Raw genomic sequence first — 15,814 nt, 5'->3', positions numbered from 1 at the left:
TTTTTATTTACTCAACTGAACTGAACCATATATTATTTTCACACGTAGGAAATATGGAACTTGTTTTGCTTATGTTGTCGTTTTTTTACTCTTTTTTATAATTTATTTTAGTACTGTCTAAATTCCACTTCGGCAGCCAGCTCCTATTTCCTCCGTAGGTTCCTTTCTAAAAATTCTATACTCTCTCAAATCTCTCTTTCCCTCACACTTCTCTCTACTAGAATCTTAAACTTGTCAAAATTGTTGACACAATCTTTTGTCAATCAAACCCAAACGCGCTTTCTCTTTTCAATTCAACTCTCTACGCCCTTTTCAAATCAGACAAACTACTTTTATACATACACCTTATCCCCTTTTCAATTCAAAGAGTTGTGTATCTGTTAGTAATAGTAGTATTTGTGAAGACTGGTTTTTTGTGTGTAATGAGTTGTGGCTGAGTGACCCAGAAAGAGTTCATGGCGGAAAGCAGGCGCTACGTTCTTGGTAACCAACTAGGTGGGTTTTTTTTTTTTTTTTTTTTTTTTTCCAAAGTAGAATTGTGGGGTTTTAAGTGTTTTTGTTTTTGTTTAAATTTTATTTGATGTATACTTTTCATGGGTTTTGCTTGTTATTATGTGATTCACTATAGAAATGCTTGTACTTTGGTGTTTTGGAGAACTTTAGATTTTAGATTTTGAATTTCGATTGTTAACTATTTATAGGTGGCAGTCATGTGCTGGGTTTATTAATGAGTTGAGATTTATTGGGGGTTATATCTGTGTAGTGTGAAAGTTTTCACTTTTCTACACTAGAGAACAAGGGAGTGTTACTTATCAATGCTAGAGCAACAACAACCAAGTTTTAGTTCCAAATTTTTTTGGCTCGGCTAAATATCAATGCTAGAGCAATGCTCAATACTGAGCTATCTGAGCTTAGAGATAATCTTGAACTAGTTTAGTCTTGATTGGGTTGTCCACGGTGAAAGACACTAAGTTGGAACTGTGCAGATGACGCGATTGTGATCAGTAACTAATCTTGTATACTAAATGATGAGTATTTTTTTGTAGTCAAAAGGAAAGAAGTTAAATTTTGAGGAGGAGATGAGTTGTCTATCTGCTTAAATAATCTATATATGAATGTCCATAGTCCATACCCCAACTTAGATTCAAAAAAATTTCAGTCACTTGCTCGTTTAAAATTCCTGCTGAATAATAAACGTGCATATACTTGGCATATGCGGATTGAAAATTTTTCTTTGGCACTAGCACCATGCTAGGGAAGCAGTTTACACATGTTATAGTAGTCCATGAAAGTTTTGACCCTTTCTTACAGGGCCCTAGATTAGTTATTTTGATATAAATGGAAGATGCATTTGCATTGATTTGATGGTTTAAGTAACTATTTGTGTAAAAGCATTTATACTTGTTAGTTTGAAGCCGGCCATACTTTGATGTTTCCCAAGGATACAATTAACAATACAGATTTTTGATGGCTATAATTTGGTGGAATGCAGATATTGAGCAAATACTCATAGAAGCACAAAGTCGATGGCTACGTCCAGCAGAAATTTGTGAAATACTTCGAAACTATAAGAACTTTCGTATTGCTCCAGAACCTGCGAACATGCCACCAAGTATGACCCTTAACTGCATTGCTTTTGTTTGATATCAGGAACGATAGTTAGAAGTTACTTATACCAGATATAGACAGCTATCTCATTGATATTATTGACTCAGATTTCTGGATGAACCTTTTGATTTTCTTATTTCATACCCCTCGCTGTTATATAGCTGAGATCAAGTTTCTGTTGCAACTGGTTTAATTGATGATAATTCCTCAACATTTGTCAGGCTAATCAGTTCTTTGGTATCACATTCTCTGATAAAATTTATACTACATGTTCCATCACTACAGTTATCAGTTTCTCTGGAACATTCTGTTGCAGACTTCATATGAATGAAATCTATTTTCTCATTCTTCTGCTACTTACTATGTCCAATTTTCTTGTTGATTACAACAATTAAAATTGATAGTTCTTTTTGCACCAGACATTCTTTTCCCAACTTATGATTTTTTTTTTTTTTGGATATGTGTAACTGATAGTCTTCGTGAAACCTTTATGGTGAATGCTGGTTTCAGATCCAGTCCTGAAGTATGTTGGCACAGGCTTTACTTCCTAAGCTATGTGGCATCTCATTGCTCAACAAATGAATAAAAAAATTTGTTTGAATTGATTCTACTACATATGGTATTGATTTGTGGTTAATCATTTGTCGGGATTTTGTTTCTTCTTTCACTTGTTATGTTCTGAAAGAATTGAAGCATTGTTGATTTGTTCCACATCCAAGTTCTTGTGGCTTGTTCAGAATGCCCTATTGTTGAATTAGAAATACATTTTCTCTTCTTAACTGTAGTGGATTTGTTTGATATGGCACATAATAATTTTGAGAAATTACTTATACTAAATAACTATTGCTATCTTGATAACATTATTGGCTTGGTCCAGAAGAACTTTACATTTTTCTTATTTTTTGGGAAGTCCTCTAGAGATTTTTTTTTTTTTGGATAAGTAATTTATTACAGGACTTATATATAAAAAATGATAGTCCTCTGGAGAGTTTTACACAAGCTTTAACCTCCTCTGGAAAAGAAAGGTATGCATTTTGGATTGGTGTTATAGGTGCAAGTGTAATAGTGAAACTGTTGACCATCTGTTCCTTCATTGTTCGGTTGCTTTGGAGTTGTGGGATATGGTTTTTGGTTTTATTTGGAGTTTGTTGGGTTATGCCAATGTCTGTTGTTGAGCTTCTTGCTTGCTGGCAAGGTCGATTTGGTCGCCATCATAATGGAGATATATGGATTTTTGTTCCTCATTGTTTGATGTGGTCTATTTGGAAGAAAAGAAATAGTAGGTGTTTTGAAGACAATGAGCATTCTATGACTGATCTCAAGCTTCTATTTTTCAAAACCTTATTGGACTGGTTCTCAGTGTGGAGAAACCAACCTTTTTCTTCAATTTTGGATTTACTTGATTCATGTAATTTTTGTATTTGATATGTACACCCCTGTATACTCCCTGTGTACTTGGGTGGCTCTTTTTTTTATATCAATAAATCTTTGTTACTTATCAAAAAAAAAAAAAAAAAGCTTTAACCTTCTGTTTCTGCACCTATTTGCGTGATCCTGTGGACTGCAAAAAAAAAAAAAAAAGTCCCTTTTTTTGTAGCTGAGATCAGGTTCCTTTTGCAACTGCTTTAAGTGATTATAATTCTATATTTCTGAGCCTAATCTCTTATCTGAACTACGGTAACATGCGATGCCATCATGCTAGTTTGGTGAACTTTCCTTACTGTTCTAGCCCCACCACTTCTACCCCCCTTCCACCCAAAAAAAAAGTGTCTTAGCATGATGGGTAGTTTTGTAACCTTTCTTTCATGATCATTTCACATATCTCAGCATTACTCAATCAACAATTAAATCAAAACTAATATTACCCTCCCACACTGTCAGAATATAGATTAAATAAGTCTGAGATATGCAAATTGGTTTCCTTCTATCAACTCATATTCTGTAGTATCATCTACGGTGTACATTTTATTAACAATTGCCTAATTGCCCATTGCCTATAACAATTAAAATTGGAAATGTATTTACTTTAGACATAATTTTCACAACTTATTTGTTTATTTGACATGTGTAAGCCATAGTCTTGAAAAAACCTATCATGATAAATGCTGGTTTTAGACCTAGGCCTGAAGTATGGTGTTTATTTGTGATTTCTCATTCATTCCTCTGGAGTTTGTTTCTCGTTTCACTTGTTCAGTTTTGAAAGAATTGCAGCACATTATTTATTTGTTTCACCTTTAAGTTCTTATGGCTTGTTCAGAACATCCTGTTGTTGTTGAAATATCTCTCTTCTTAGTTATCCTTATTGTTGAAATATTCATGTGTGAGTTGTGCGATTAGTTAAGTAGTGAAGTACCACATTGGATAATAATGACAAGAGTGAGTAGTTAATATAACATAATTAGGCAAAATTCATTGGCTAAAGCCTTTGGATTAAATGACGTCTCTATGTGTTATATTAACTTCCCAATTTGAGTCTTCTCAACAAGTGGTATTAAAGCTGATGGTTTGATTGGGCTAGTGTTTGTTAGTGGGTCCTAGCAAGTGAATGAAAGACTCCCATGTTATCTCTAGCCATGATTGAGTAAAAGGCTCTACTAGTGTTGAGTCAAGGTGATTGTGCATGTTGGTGGCTCCCATAGTTGTGCAAGGAAGACAATTAGGTTTGCTTCACCCAAAATTAAGTAAATGACACTCTATTGCATTAGACTTGATGGTAACGCAAGACAGTTGGGTCGTTAAGTTCGTTCAAGAGAGAGACTAACCAATTTGTTACCATAAGTAATTTGCTAGAAGGGAGTTGTAGAGTCTATTTGGGATCCGCTTATTTTGCTGAAACTAAAAACTTTTTGCTGAAAGTATTTTAAATAAGGGTAAAAGTTAGCTGAAATAGTACAGTAGGACCCATGAGTAGTACTAAAAAGTGCAATGAGACTTATAAATAGTAGCAAAAATAAGCTGAATAGTAAAATAAGTTGGTAAAAAATAAGCTATTCAAACAAAGCTGTAATATTCACGTGTGAGTTGTGTGATTAGTTAAGTAGTGAATCCCACATAATAATGACAAGAGTAAGTGGTTAATATAATATAATTTGGCCCAAATCCATTGGCTTACATTTTTTGGGTTAAATAATGTTACTATATGTTATATTAGCATCTCAATTTGAGTCTCCCCAAGGTGATATCTCCTCATCACTTATAATTTAGTTCCCTCTATTTTCCGGGTTTTTTTAATGAGCTTGAGTCTCCTTTGTTGCCTATATGGGTGTTTTAGAGAGCTAGAAGCACATGTTGAACAATGCAAGTTATCTCAAATTCCAAATTTTGGAATTCCTCATTGAAAAGTAGGGAATGAAGGAGGTCCAATCATTCCTATATAAGGTTTGTAATTTCATATTTCTAAGAAGAGAGTAATAATCACAATGGATCTTTATATATAGGCATTGCTATTATGGAAAAAATATGCTGCATTGAAACATATGCATAATGTGGTATCTTTGGAAGCTAAAAGATGCATAGTAGCTTTTGGGGTTGAAAATGCTTGCCTATGTGAGTTGTGTGTAATTTAAGTGTAATAAGTTTTGAGTTCGTGATGGTATTAAGTTTGTGAGTTGGGATTGAGTCTTGACTTTGGTGTAATGGGAGGGTTGGTTTATGTAGGTGAGGGTTTGTGTTTAAGTTTATGACGACGTGGTTTGTGAATGTTAGTCAAGTATTAGTAATCCTTATTGATACTTATCAAAAAAACAATAGTAATCCTTATTGATTTTTTTTGATAGGTTTATTGATAGGGAAAGTACAATGTGTTTACAATAGTAAACTCACTGCACTTGAAATGAATACAATCAAATCAATTGGAAGAGCTAATAGAATTAAGGAAATTAGACATGAAAATACAATGCGTAAAACCCCAAATACGAGACCACTCAAGTAAAGTCTTAGCTAGCAAAGACTTCAACAAATCTATAGGTCTCTCAATGTCCTCAAATTTTTGGGCATTGCGTTCCTTCAATAGTAAACCTTATTGATGATAATAGATTTTGGTTGGCATGACATGGATGTAGGCATGGAGTCACAAATCATGTTAAATTTTGTTGTCTTGTGTGGATGTTTGATTTAATTGTTTATGTGGGTGTTCTTCCGCTAATCTCAAGCTTTACTTGATGGTATCTTCCACGATTACAACATAGATTATGTTAGCTCATAAAAATCAACATTTTTTTGTTGTTGTAGCTTTAGGTATATTTTAAGGCCTACTCAAAAAAATAAGGCGCTTTTTGAACACTTTTTTTTCTTAATTTGTTTAAAGTATACTTTAGAACATATATTCACATAAAATGCATTTCCAATTTCAGATGGTTCACTTTTTCTTTTCGATCGGAAGGTTCTGAGATACTTCAGAAAAGATGGCCATAATTGGAGGAAGAAAAAGGATGGAAAGACGGTGAAGGAAGCTCATGAGAGGCTCAAGGTAGGCACTAGACATCATGGTTTTGTTTGCTGTTTACTAAATCTTAGGGTTATGGTTCATTGACATTTAGGGTGTGATATATGTTAAAGGATTCTGTGTGTTTCCTGATTAACTGTGTAGAGAAAATTGTACTTCCTTTCAGGCTGGAAGCATTGATGTGTTGCACTGCTACTATGCCCATGGAGAAGACAATGAAAATTTTCAAAGACGCAGTTATTGGTTACTTGAAGAGTGAGTATCTGAAGAATTATTTGCGTGGTGTTAAGCAAAATTTTTTGTTTGAATTTTAGCATTTTGCTCTATCAGTCTATCTTCTGTATGTAAGTATCTGTGTCTTGTAACAAACTAGATGATGTAATAATTAATCTTCTTTGTCCTGATTTTTGATGAATACTTAAAAGATAATGGAATATTCACTCAATTGATCTTAGAATATTATGGCTTGTTTTAGTTTCACACTTTTTGGCTTATGTTTAAACTCTGACATAAGTATTTGAGAGACTAAAGTTTTATTTTTTAAAAATTTATAGAACTGTTTTTTGCATTTATTTTGAGAATTTTTTTCCTAATTTGGGGGAATCTGATGAGGATTTTTTTTGTTATTCTTTTTCTGGCCTTGCAATGAATTGTTTATTCAGTGAACAAAAAATTGTAAGGTTCGCTGCTGTACTCTCTTTTGGCTTGTTTGGATTGAGGCTCATTTAACTATTCTACTTTACTCCCCCTCCCTCTCCCTCAATCCAAACAAGCCCTTTCTCTCTCATACCACATGTACACATAAAACACAAGCAGACAAACTATACCTGCTTCCATGATAACTATTTTTTTCCCTTTTCTCTTTTTATGTCTAATGCCGTTTGGGATGGAAAACGGATGTGCAAGTAGAGAAATCAAGTGAGCAATAAGAAAGTCAATCAATTGTTTGCTTCAAATAAAATCTCCATTAGACCCTCTGATTGTGCAAGTATACAAACTTAACATCTAGTGGATTGTTTCCATTTCCAATTAATTAGGCTCCAAATCACTCAAAATAAATCAAAACACTAATAAAGTAAAGCTGGAAATTAAGCAAAATTGTAAAAATTCCTAATAAATTAGAGAACCAACTACTACCATAATCAACCACAGTTTCTGAAAAAACCCCAGAGCCATACCTACCCATAGACATAACTAGAAGCTGTGCTTTGAGCAGCAAATTGGATTCTTCTTCACATGCAAGGGGAAGTCAAAACATTGGAAGCTGCAAGAGAATGAGATGCAAAAACAACAAGATCTCCACCCTAGAAATCCTCTATGCTCTCTAAAAGTAGGAAACAAGAAAGGATGTCTTCCTGACACTTGGAGAAAAAAAAACACTCAAGAAATCCTACAATCTGTATTGAGTCCAGACACAGTTAACAAATTTTGACTACGACAATTGACAATCGACAATTTTCCACTTTGTTTTCTGTTTTTCCTTTTGACTTTCCACTCATTTGTTGCAGAATCCAGAGAAGATATTCTAGCATTGCCAAGCCTCTAGCCATGTTACTATTTATTTTCTATCTTTTAAGTCTTCTCTACTTTTCGCCCAACATGGATTTATGTCAATGGTCTTCAGCTTGTAGGCATGTGAATGAATTCTCAATATTTCCACTTCTAGTGATCAACCAGTCTTGTGCCACTGGTATTCTTATTGATTCAAAATGCCATAAGGCTTGCTTAAATAATTGCCACTTCTGTTTCTTATAGTTTCTATATTTGAAATGGCTTTTGGTTTGGGTTTCTCTTCTGTTGCTTACCTAATTCACTACTACTGCAGGGAGCTCTCACACATAGTGCTTGTCCACTATCGGGAAGTAAAGGTAACTCTTTTTTTTACCCTTTATTTTGTATACCCATAAAGTCATAAATGGGTAAACTGTGAATAATATAATCCTTTGTGGCATTATTAACTTCACTATCTCCCTAGTATTTAAATGATTCTTCTAAGAAAGATATAATCTAATTTTTCCCATTTCACTGCTTCTTTGATCCATGGTGGTGGTTGTGGTATTTGTGTGGTATGGTGTTATTTTTTGAACTTTCACTACTAGTGACTCTTAGCTTTTCAATAACAAGAGGTTTATAGGTAATACCAAATAATATTCTGAACCTTGGTTGCCAATGAGCTCTATCTCTAATGGCACTTCCCCTGCTTGTACGATGCTCATGCAGTTTTAGTCATATTTGCTATTTTTTTGTGTTGTATGCTCATTATTACTTAAGTTCAGCTTTGATGCCCCTTGTATATTGTTTGGAAACAGATTTTAATCTCCTAATTACTTCTGTTCCTTACTAAAATTTTGGGAAATATATACAAAACCCTCCTATTGTTTTCCCTTAAAACACGGAATCCCTTTAAGGTTTTGAGTGTAACATAGTTACATTTTCACATAAAACAATACTGTAAGGGTTTTGTGTAATACTAAAAATGCCCAGGGAGGTTAAGTGTTAAAACTCAAAACTTCATGGGGTTCCATATTTCTGTAGGGGGTTTTGTGTACAATTCCTTAAATCTTTATTTACATTAAAAATATTTGTACATTAAGTTTATATTCTTTCAACGTTTTCCAACTTGATCAGGGCAATAGGACAAGTTGTAACCGCATTAGAGAGACTGAAGAAGCTGTTCCCTATTCCCAAGAAACTGAACTCAATTCTGAGATAGATAGCTCTGGGTCCACTTGTATTCATCCGTATAATAACCAAATAACTTCACAAAATACAGATACAACAAGCCTCAATAGTAGTGCTCAGGCATCAGAATATGAGGATGCTGAATCAGGTAGGTTTGTTGTTTTTACGCCTCAGTTTTTGTTTTAACTATAAGCTGCTAATGTTACTTCACAAAGAAGATTTTATACATGTTTGAGGATGATCTATCCCATGATTGTTCATTTTCAGCATATTCTAAATATTGTTTAATTACATTTCTGCAACTCAATGGGATATGTGCAGCCTGTAATTACCAAACAAGTTCTGGATTCCATCCTCTCTTTGAATTACAACAGCCCATGGTGGAGAAGATTAATGCCAGACTCACCGAACCTTATTTTCCTGGACCAATTTCAGGTAAAGTTGTTTGCTTTATTTTTCAATCTATTTTGCGTCACTAATATATTAAGGGATATTAATATCCCTGATTGTAATCTGACATGGCATATAAATTTCATTGTAATACTCTAAACAATTAACAGATGATTATCAAGGAAAATTTCCAACCATATCGGGAGTGGATTTTACTTCACTTACTCAAGCAGATAAGGTGAAAGACGGCAACAATGCTGCACTAAAAATCCTCGATTTTCCATTGTGGGAGGATGACTTGGGAAATGGTACTTCTGGCACTCAAGCGGTGACTTTTGAGCCATCATTTCTGGAAACAAAACCTGATACCACTGGAATCCTTTCTAAACAAGAAAATCCAATACTGGGGCAGCATTTCACTAGCAACTTAGGTGAGAAGAGGGAGATTGGAAGTCACTCTCAGGCCACCCAAAAAGAATGGCAGGTACAGGGTTATTTACTATTTATAGTGTGTGCCAAGTGCTAATGCCTGGTCTCCCTCATGGAGAGAACCTAGGTTTGAACCCCACTCCCCCACTTGTTGTAAGCAATATATTATGTAGCATTGGTATAATGTATGTTTGTTTTCGCTAAAATAGTGTTGAAATGGTTAGCACTTCATCATGGTAGTTTTTGAGGAGCTTAGTATGTTTGGAAAATCATTTTATTTTATGTTACAAGCTGGATAAGGGAGTTTCAATTGAAATATGGTATGATGCATTTCACGTTATTGCTTGGAATATTATGATTACAACATATTTATTGACGACATTTTCTAGGTTCTTTCTTTTTAGATACTTCCAACAACAAATTGTTGTCAATGCAAGTAATACTGATTTTGCTGGTACATTTTTGACACAGGACAAACCAAAACAATGCAACAGAAATTAAAGAACAAGGAAAATAAAGATAGAAAACCTAGGAGTCAACACCAAGGGTTGGCTAGTGTCGCCACCAAACTATTGTGACAATTTCAATTTTATTCATCAAAATAATCCCCCTTCCTAGGAGTATAATTCTTTGCTTATATAGGTTACTAAACACTAATTTTAACTGACATTGGAAACCCTAATTCTAATTGACTTGGGAAATCCTAATAAATTAAAATACTAATAACCTAATTAACTACTAGGATAGAAAGAAAAAAAAAATGACAAAATTACAATTGACTCCAAAATTGTCAAAGACCAAATTATATATATAGTTTTAGCTATCAAAAATGAATACTACTTTGCACTTCCTGCATCAATTTTTAGGACCTGTCATAGTGAAATTTATCAAAGAATAGATAATGATGCACATTAAAATTTGGCATCGGTATCTTACCTATTACAAAATTGAATCATTTGGTTGTTATGCTTCCCAATTTACTTAAGTTTAAACATGCTGAGGTTGATTACTTGAAAATCTTATAATCTTGAAGTCTTTACTATGTGTCTCTTTTGGAATATATGACATTGAGGCAAGGGTGTAGCTGCTATTAGTTAATAATCAAGTTGTAATTGCAGACTGAAAGTTTCTTGCTGGTGACTTAAATTCCTAAATTTTTGTTGTACATGTGGTAGTTCCATTTTTACTATCTAGCAGAGTAAATAATTCTTTATATGTTGGTTTAAGAGTTTATAGGGCCATAAGCTGTTTCCTTGTCAAATCCAACTATTTGTGTTCAGGCTTCTGAAGGCAAATGGCACTTGGATCAGAATGTGCATGCAGAATCAGTGTATGGTGTCAATTCAAGGTTTAATGAACAAGATGGTAATTGGGTCAAACTACTCAATTCTCGGGAGCCTTTCCTTCCAAAGACTGATAAGCAAGATAATGATGCTATGCAAAGTAACCTTCAAGTACAGCTTTCAGATGCAGATCATGGATATTATCTGAAATCAAATCCAGAGATTAATATGGCCCTAGAGGGAAAAACCAACTCCTCCTTCACTATAAAGAAAACTGGGTTAGATGGCTCTCTAATGGAAGAAAATCTGAAGAAGCTTGACAGTTTCAATCGATGGATGAGCAAGGAACTTGGAGATGTAAATGAGTCACATACGCAGTCCAGTTCTGAGGTCTATTGGGATACTGTTGAAAGTGAAAATAGGGCTGATGAGTCCAATATTTCTCCTCAAGTGCACTTGGATAACTATACTCTCGGTCCCTCTCTATCCCAGGACCAGCTTTTCAGTATTATTGATTTCTCACCAAATTGGGCATTCGAGGGCTCAGAAGTTAAGGTATTCTAGGATTTAATCTTTCTTCTGTAATGCAGTTATATCAACTAAGCTTTCAAATGCGTCATCTGTTTGTCGTCTTATTTATCATTTTACTTGGTCTGGTTGTTTTTCATTTTTTTTTTCCCAAAACCTATACAGGTCCTGATTACTGGAAGGTTCTTGAAGAGTCAGCAAGAAATAGAAAATTGCATGTGGTCCTGTATGTTTGGGGAAGTGGAAGTTCCAGCTGAGGTTATAGCAGACGGTGTTATACGATGTCATACTCCAGTACATAAGGCTTCAAGGGTTCCTTTTTATGTGACATGTTCCAATAGGGTAGCGTGTAGTGAAGTGCGAGAATTTGAGTACCGAGTCAGCCTTATTAAAGATATGGATATTATGGATAATAGCGGCAACACAAATGACAATCTTCGTATGCGATTTAAAATTTTTTTGTCTCTGACCTCTGCCGGTGCTCTGTCTACTGATTCTGTCATTGGAAGGGAGAAATCCCAAGTAAGCAGTAAAATCAGTTCATTGCTAGAAGGGGACAACGATGAATGGGATCAAATGTTAAAGCTTGCTTCTGAGAAGGATTTCTCACCTGAAGAAGTACAGGACAAGCTTCTTGAAAAGCTACTGAAAGAGAAACTGCATGTATGGCTCGTGCAGAAAGCTGCAGAAGATGGAAAAGGCCCTTCTGTTGTAGATGAGGATGGCCAAGGTGTACTGCATTTTGCAGCTGCTCTTGGCTATGATTGGGCCCTAGAACCAACAATTATTGCAGGTGTTAGTGTCAATTTCCGTGATGTGAATGGATGGACTGCACTTCATTGGGCGGCGTCTTGTGGCAGGTGAGCACTTAAGATTTCTTTCTTGCTTCTTTGTAGTAGGCTTTGCCTTAGCCTATTCTTTCCTCTGCTTCCAGTGTAGAAGGCACTACATTCTAGGCTGAATCTCAAAGGAGAAGGGAAAACACTTATTTCATGTGTAGATATTGTGGGAAAACTATGTATGTCATTAAAACCTTCTCTATGAGAGGAAAATTAAATTCCATATAAACCTGGTTTAGGTTAATGAATGGCTTACCTGACCAGGATACACCTGAACAGCAAGTGTTCCCTTGAACTTCTTGTCAAATTCTAATAATCGCTTTTAACTTTTTCCTTTTCTTCTCCTTCCTGTTAACTTCTTGTTTGAACTTTCTTTATCAGAGAGCGGACGGTTGTTTCCCTTGTCTCTCTTGGTGCGGCTCCTGGTGCATTAACTGATCCAAGTCCCAAATATCCTTCAGGCAGAACAGCTGCTGACCTAGCTTCTGCCAAAGGACACAAAGGAATTGCTGGTTATCTTGCAGAATCTCATCTGAGTACCCACCTTTCATCTCTTAAGTTGGACACCGGGGAAGGCGATGCTGCAGAGATTTCTGGGGCTAAAGCAGTACAAAAAGTTTCAGAACGAAGTGCAACTCCAGTCAGTGATGGGGATTTACCATATGGATTATCATTGAAGGATTCACTAGCTGCTGTCTGTAATGCTAGCCAAGCTTTTGCTCGTATTTATCAAGTTTTCAGGGTGGAGTCCTTTAATAAAAAGCAGTTAAAAGAGTATGGTGATGATACATTTGGAATGTCAGATGAACAAGCTCTTTCACTTCTTGCTCTTAAGACAAACAAATCAGGACAACATGATCTGCCTGTGCATGCTGCTGCAATACGGATCCAAAATAAGTTCCGCAGCTGGAAGGGTAGAAGAGAATTTTTGATAATCAGGCAGCGAATTGTTAAAATTCAGGTGCATTGCCATTATTGCTTTTGTATGCTTGATTTATTGGCTTCTGTTTTACTCTTAGCAGTTATTCTTCCTGGTATTTATTTTACTATCTTTTTCCCTCAGTTGAGCCCTGTTCATGAAATCTAACTATTAACTTTCATAATGAAAGGCCCATGTAAGAGGCCACCAGGTCAGGAAGAACTATAAAAAGTTTACCTGGTCAGTAGGAATTATAGAGAAGATTATTTTGCGTTGGAGACGAAAAGGAAGTGGTTTGCGTGGATTTAAATCTGAAGCACTTACCGAGGGCCACAGAATGCAAGATAAATCTTCAGAGGATGACTATGATTTCCTGAAAGAAGGTAGAAAGCAAACTGAGCAGAGGCTGCAAAAAGCGCTTGCTAGGGTGAAGTCCATGGCTCAGTATCCGGATGCAAGAGATCAATATCGTAGGCTGCTGAACGTTGTGACTGATATTCAGGGATCCAAGGTACTTTATTGTTTTGATTTTCTCCTTTCTTTCTCTAAATTTTTTCTTCTCAATCTTTCATGTAACAATATCTTTCCATTGTGTTTCCTTTTGGAACATAATCTGTGTTCCTTTTAACTGTAATAGTTCTGGATTAACTCATTTTATCAGTCCATGGGGACTTTTAGCATAGTGAGTTTTGCAATGCCTCCTGTTCACATTCTTTTGGTCAGATTAGTACTTATTAGTCCAATGAGAACCTAGGATGGATGGACCAGGTTGAACTCTAAGCTGGAAAAATATTATCTAGAATCTCAAAATATTGAAGTACTTGTTATACAATGCTTGTGTTGACTATATATGCCATTAACCCTGAAAATGTATTATCACTTGTTACCCAATAGTAGTAGGCGCGCAGCATGTTGTCGACTTGGGAGCTCATCTTCAATGGATCACTAACATAGGATGGAGTTTGTTGGTATATTGTAATATACTTCTTCTAATTGGTTTTATATTCAAAGTCTTTCTGTACACTCCTGTTGATTTTGCAGGTTGTTGGTGATGGAGTTCCAAGCAGTTCAGAAGAAACGGCTGATTATAATGATGAAATGATTGATTTTGATGCATTCTTGGAGGATGACACTTACATGCCTTCAGCCTGAACCTCTGGTTCATTCTCTTCTCTTGTAAAATATTGTTATTAGTGGCAGGAGTGGTATTATCAAATTGGGTTTGCTAAAAATTCTTGTATAAATAATAAAAAAAATCCTACTAATTCATTTAACAAAACTTAATCTTATATAGCAGCTTTGCTATCCTGCCTTATTTCCACCGCCGCATCTGCAAGGTTGTGAACTTGTGGTGTGAACACCCTTTGCATCATCAATTCAATTATGTATAATAATAATAATAATAATAATAATAATAACAATAATAGCATTCTAATTAATGAACACTAGCAATTTGGTTAAAAAAATAATAAAAATAAAAATAAATTGCCATATCAATAATTAAAAAAAAAAGGTTATGAGGCCATCTCTAGATCAGGTAAAAGAAGTTAATCATGAAGGTGGCTGGAACAAGGAGAGTAAGCAAAGCAGGAAGGGAGGGTGTGCTTATGAAGCCATCGCTAGATTAGGTCAAAGAATTTTTGAGGGATGCAGCAGTACTAAAATGGATGAGAATCAAAGAGCGTAGGAAAAATGGCAGTACGGGAGGCAGTCCTGGAAGCCGAATTTGGGGTTTCATCAAGTCGTCATTTTAACCAGTCGTAAAGAAAAAGAACAACCATGGCAGAGAAGAAAGCAAAGCAAATGGCAAAAGCCAAGCTATTCTCAGAGTGTAGCACCTGGGCCCAATAAAAGTTCTAAGAAGCATCCAGGACAAAGCTAGTTTATGCTTCTAAAAACCTAATGTAGGGTCTTTTTGGAATTTATTTATTTTGCTAGAATTGAAAAATTTTTGATAAAAATACTGTAGATAAAGGTAATTGTTAGTTGAAATAGTACAGTGAGACTCATGAATATTATCAAAAAGTGCAGTGAAATCTATAAATAGTAATAAAAATAAGTTGAATGGTAAAATAAGTTGTCCAAAAATAAGCTAGCCAAACAAATACGTGTAGTCTTTCGATTGCATTAGCAATTAGGATGGATGGTGAAATTGGTTTCCTATTTTTGTTGAGCATGTTTTGTTTCCTGGATCCATATCTGCTACTTTCTAGTGTTGTGAACTTTTTATCATGGTATCAATAAAAAATGGGATGGATTAACCGGGCCTCCTTAGTCCATGGCATCTAAATGGTAGTTTATGTTGCTAATTCTCCTTTGTTGATTTTAAAAATAAAATAATTAAAAAAAGAAGTAGAAGATATTTGTGAGGTGGCAAATTTCTTGGAACTAGACTTCCCAGTATACCTTGACTGATGTAGAGTCAAGTATTCACATTAGCTGAGTTGGCAATGATATTAAAAGATATTGGTAGTTTTGGATGTTGTGATGGTACTTTAGTCAATTTGAACACTCAGAGATATTTGTGTCATTTTATAAGTTTTGGGATTACTTTTAGTCAATTTTGAGGTCCAGGGGAAATTTTGATATTTTTAGGTATTGAGACTATTTTCAATCAATTTATTATTATAATTATAATTATTCCTAAACATGTTATCATCCAAGTGTATGAATGCTACATTTTTCATTTTTG

At 35.0% G+C, this 15,814-nt stretch overlaps 1 protein-coding gene across 1 annotated transcript; it reads left to right on the top strand.

Moving 5' to 3' along the window:
• The first annotated feature begins 292 nt into the window (after nt 1–292).
• LOC142624174 (calmodulin-binding transcription activator 3-like) lies at nt 293–14,401 on the top strand. Its single transcript, XM_075797703.1, has 14 exons — nt 293–316; nt 361–495; nt 1,493–1,612; nt 5,961–6,076; nt 6,219–6,307; nt 7,878–7,920; nt 8,681–8,882; nt 9,056–9,169; nt 9,295–9,608; nt 10,834–11,391; nt 11,530–12,224; nt 12,585–13,164; nt 13,313–13,633; nt 14,164–14,401. The coding sequence occupies exons 2-14, from the start codon at nt 456–458 to the stop codon at nt 14,272–14,274; spliced, it is 3,303 nt and encodes a 1,100-aa protein (XP_075653818.1). The 5' UTR covers nt 293–316; nt 361–455; the 3' UTR covers nt 14,275–14,401.
• The last annotated feature ends 1,413 nt before the right edge of the window (nt 14,402–15,814 follow it).

This window comes from Castanea sativa, chromosome 2, assembly GCF_040712315.1.
Source record: "Castanea sativa cultivar Marrone di Chiusa Pesio chromosome 2, ASM4071231v1".
Lineage (NCBI taxonomy): Eukaryota > Viridiplantae > Streptophyta > Magnoliopsida > Fagales > Fagaceae > Castanea > Castanea sativa.
Note: the sequence above shows the minus strand (reverse complement) of the source record. Positions and strands in the feature narration are given on the sequence as shown.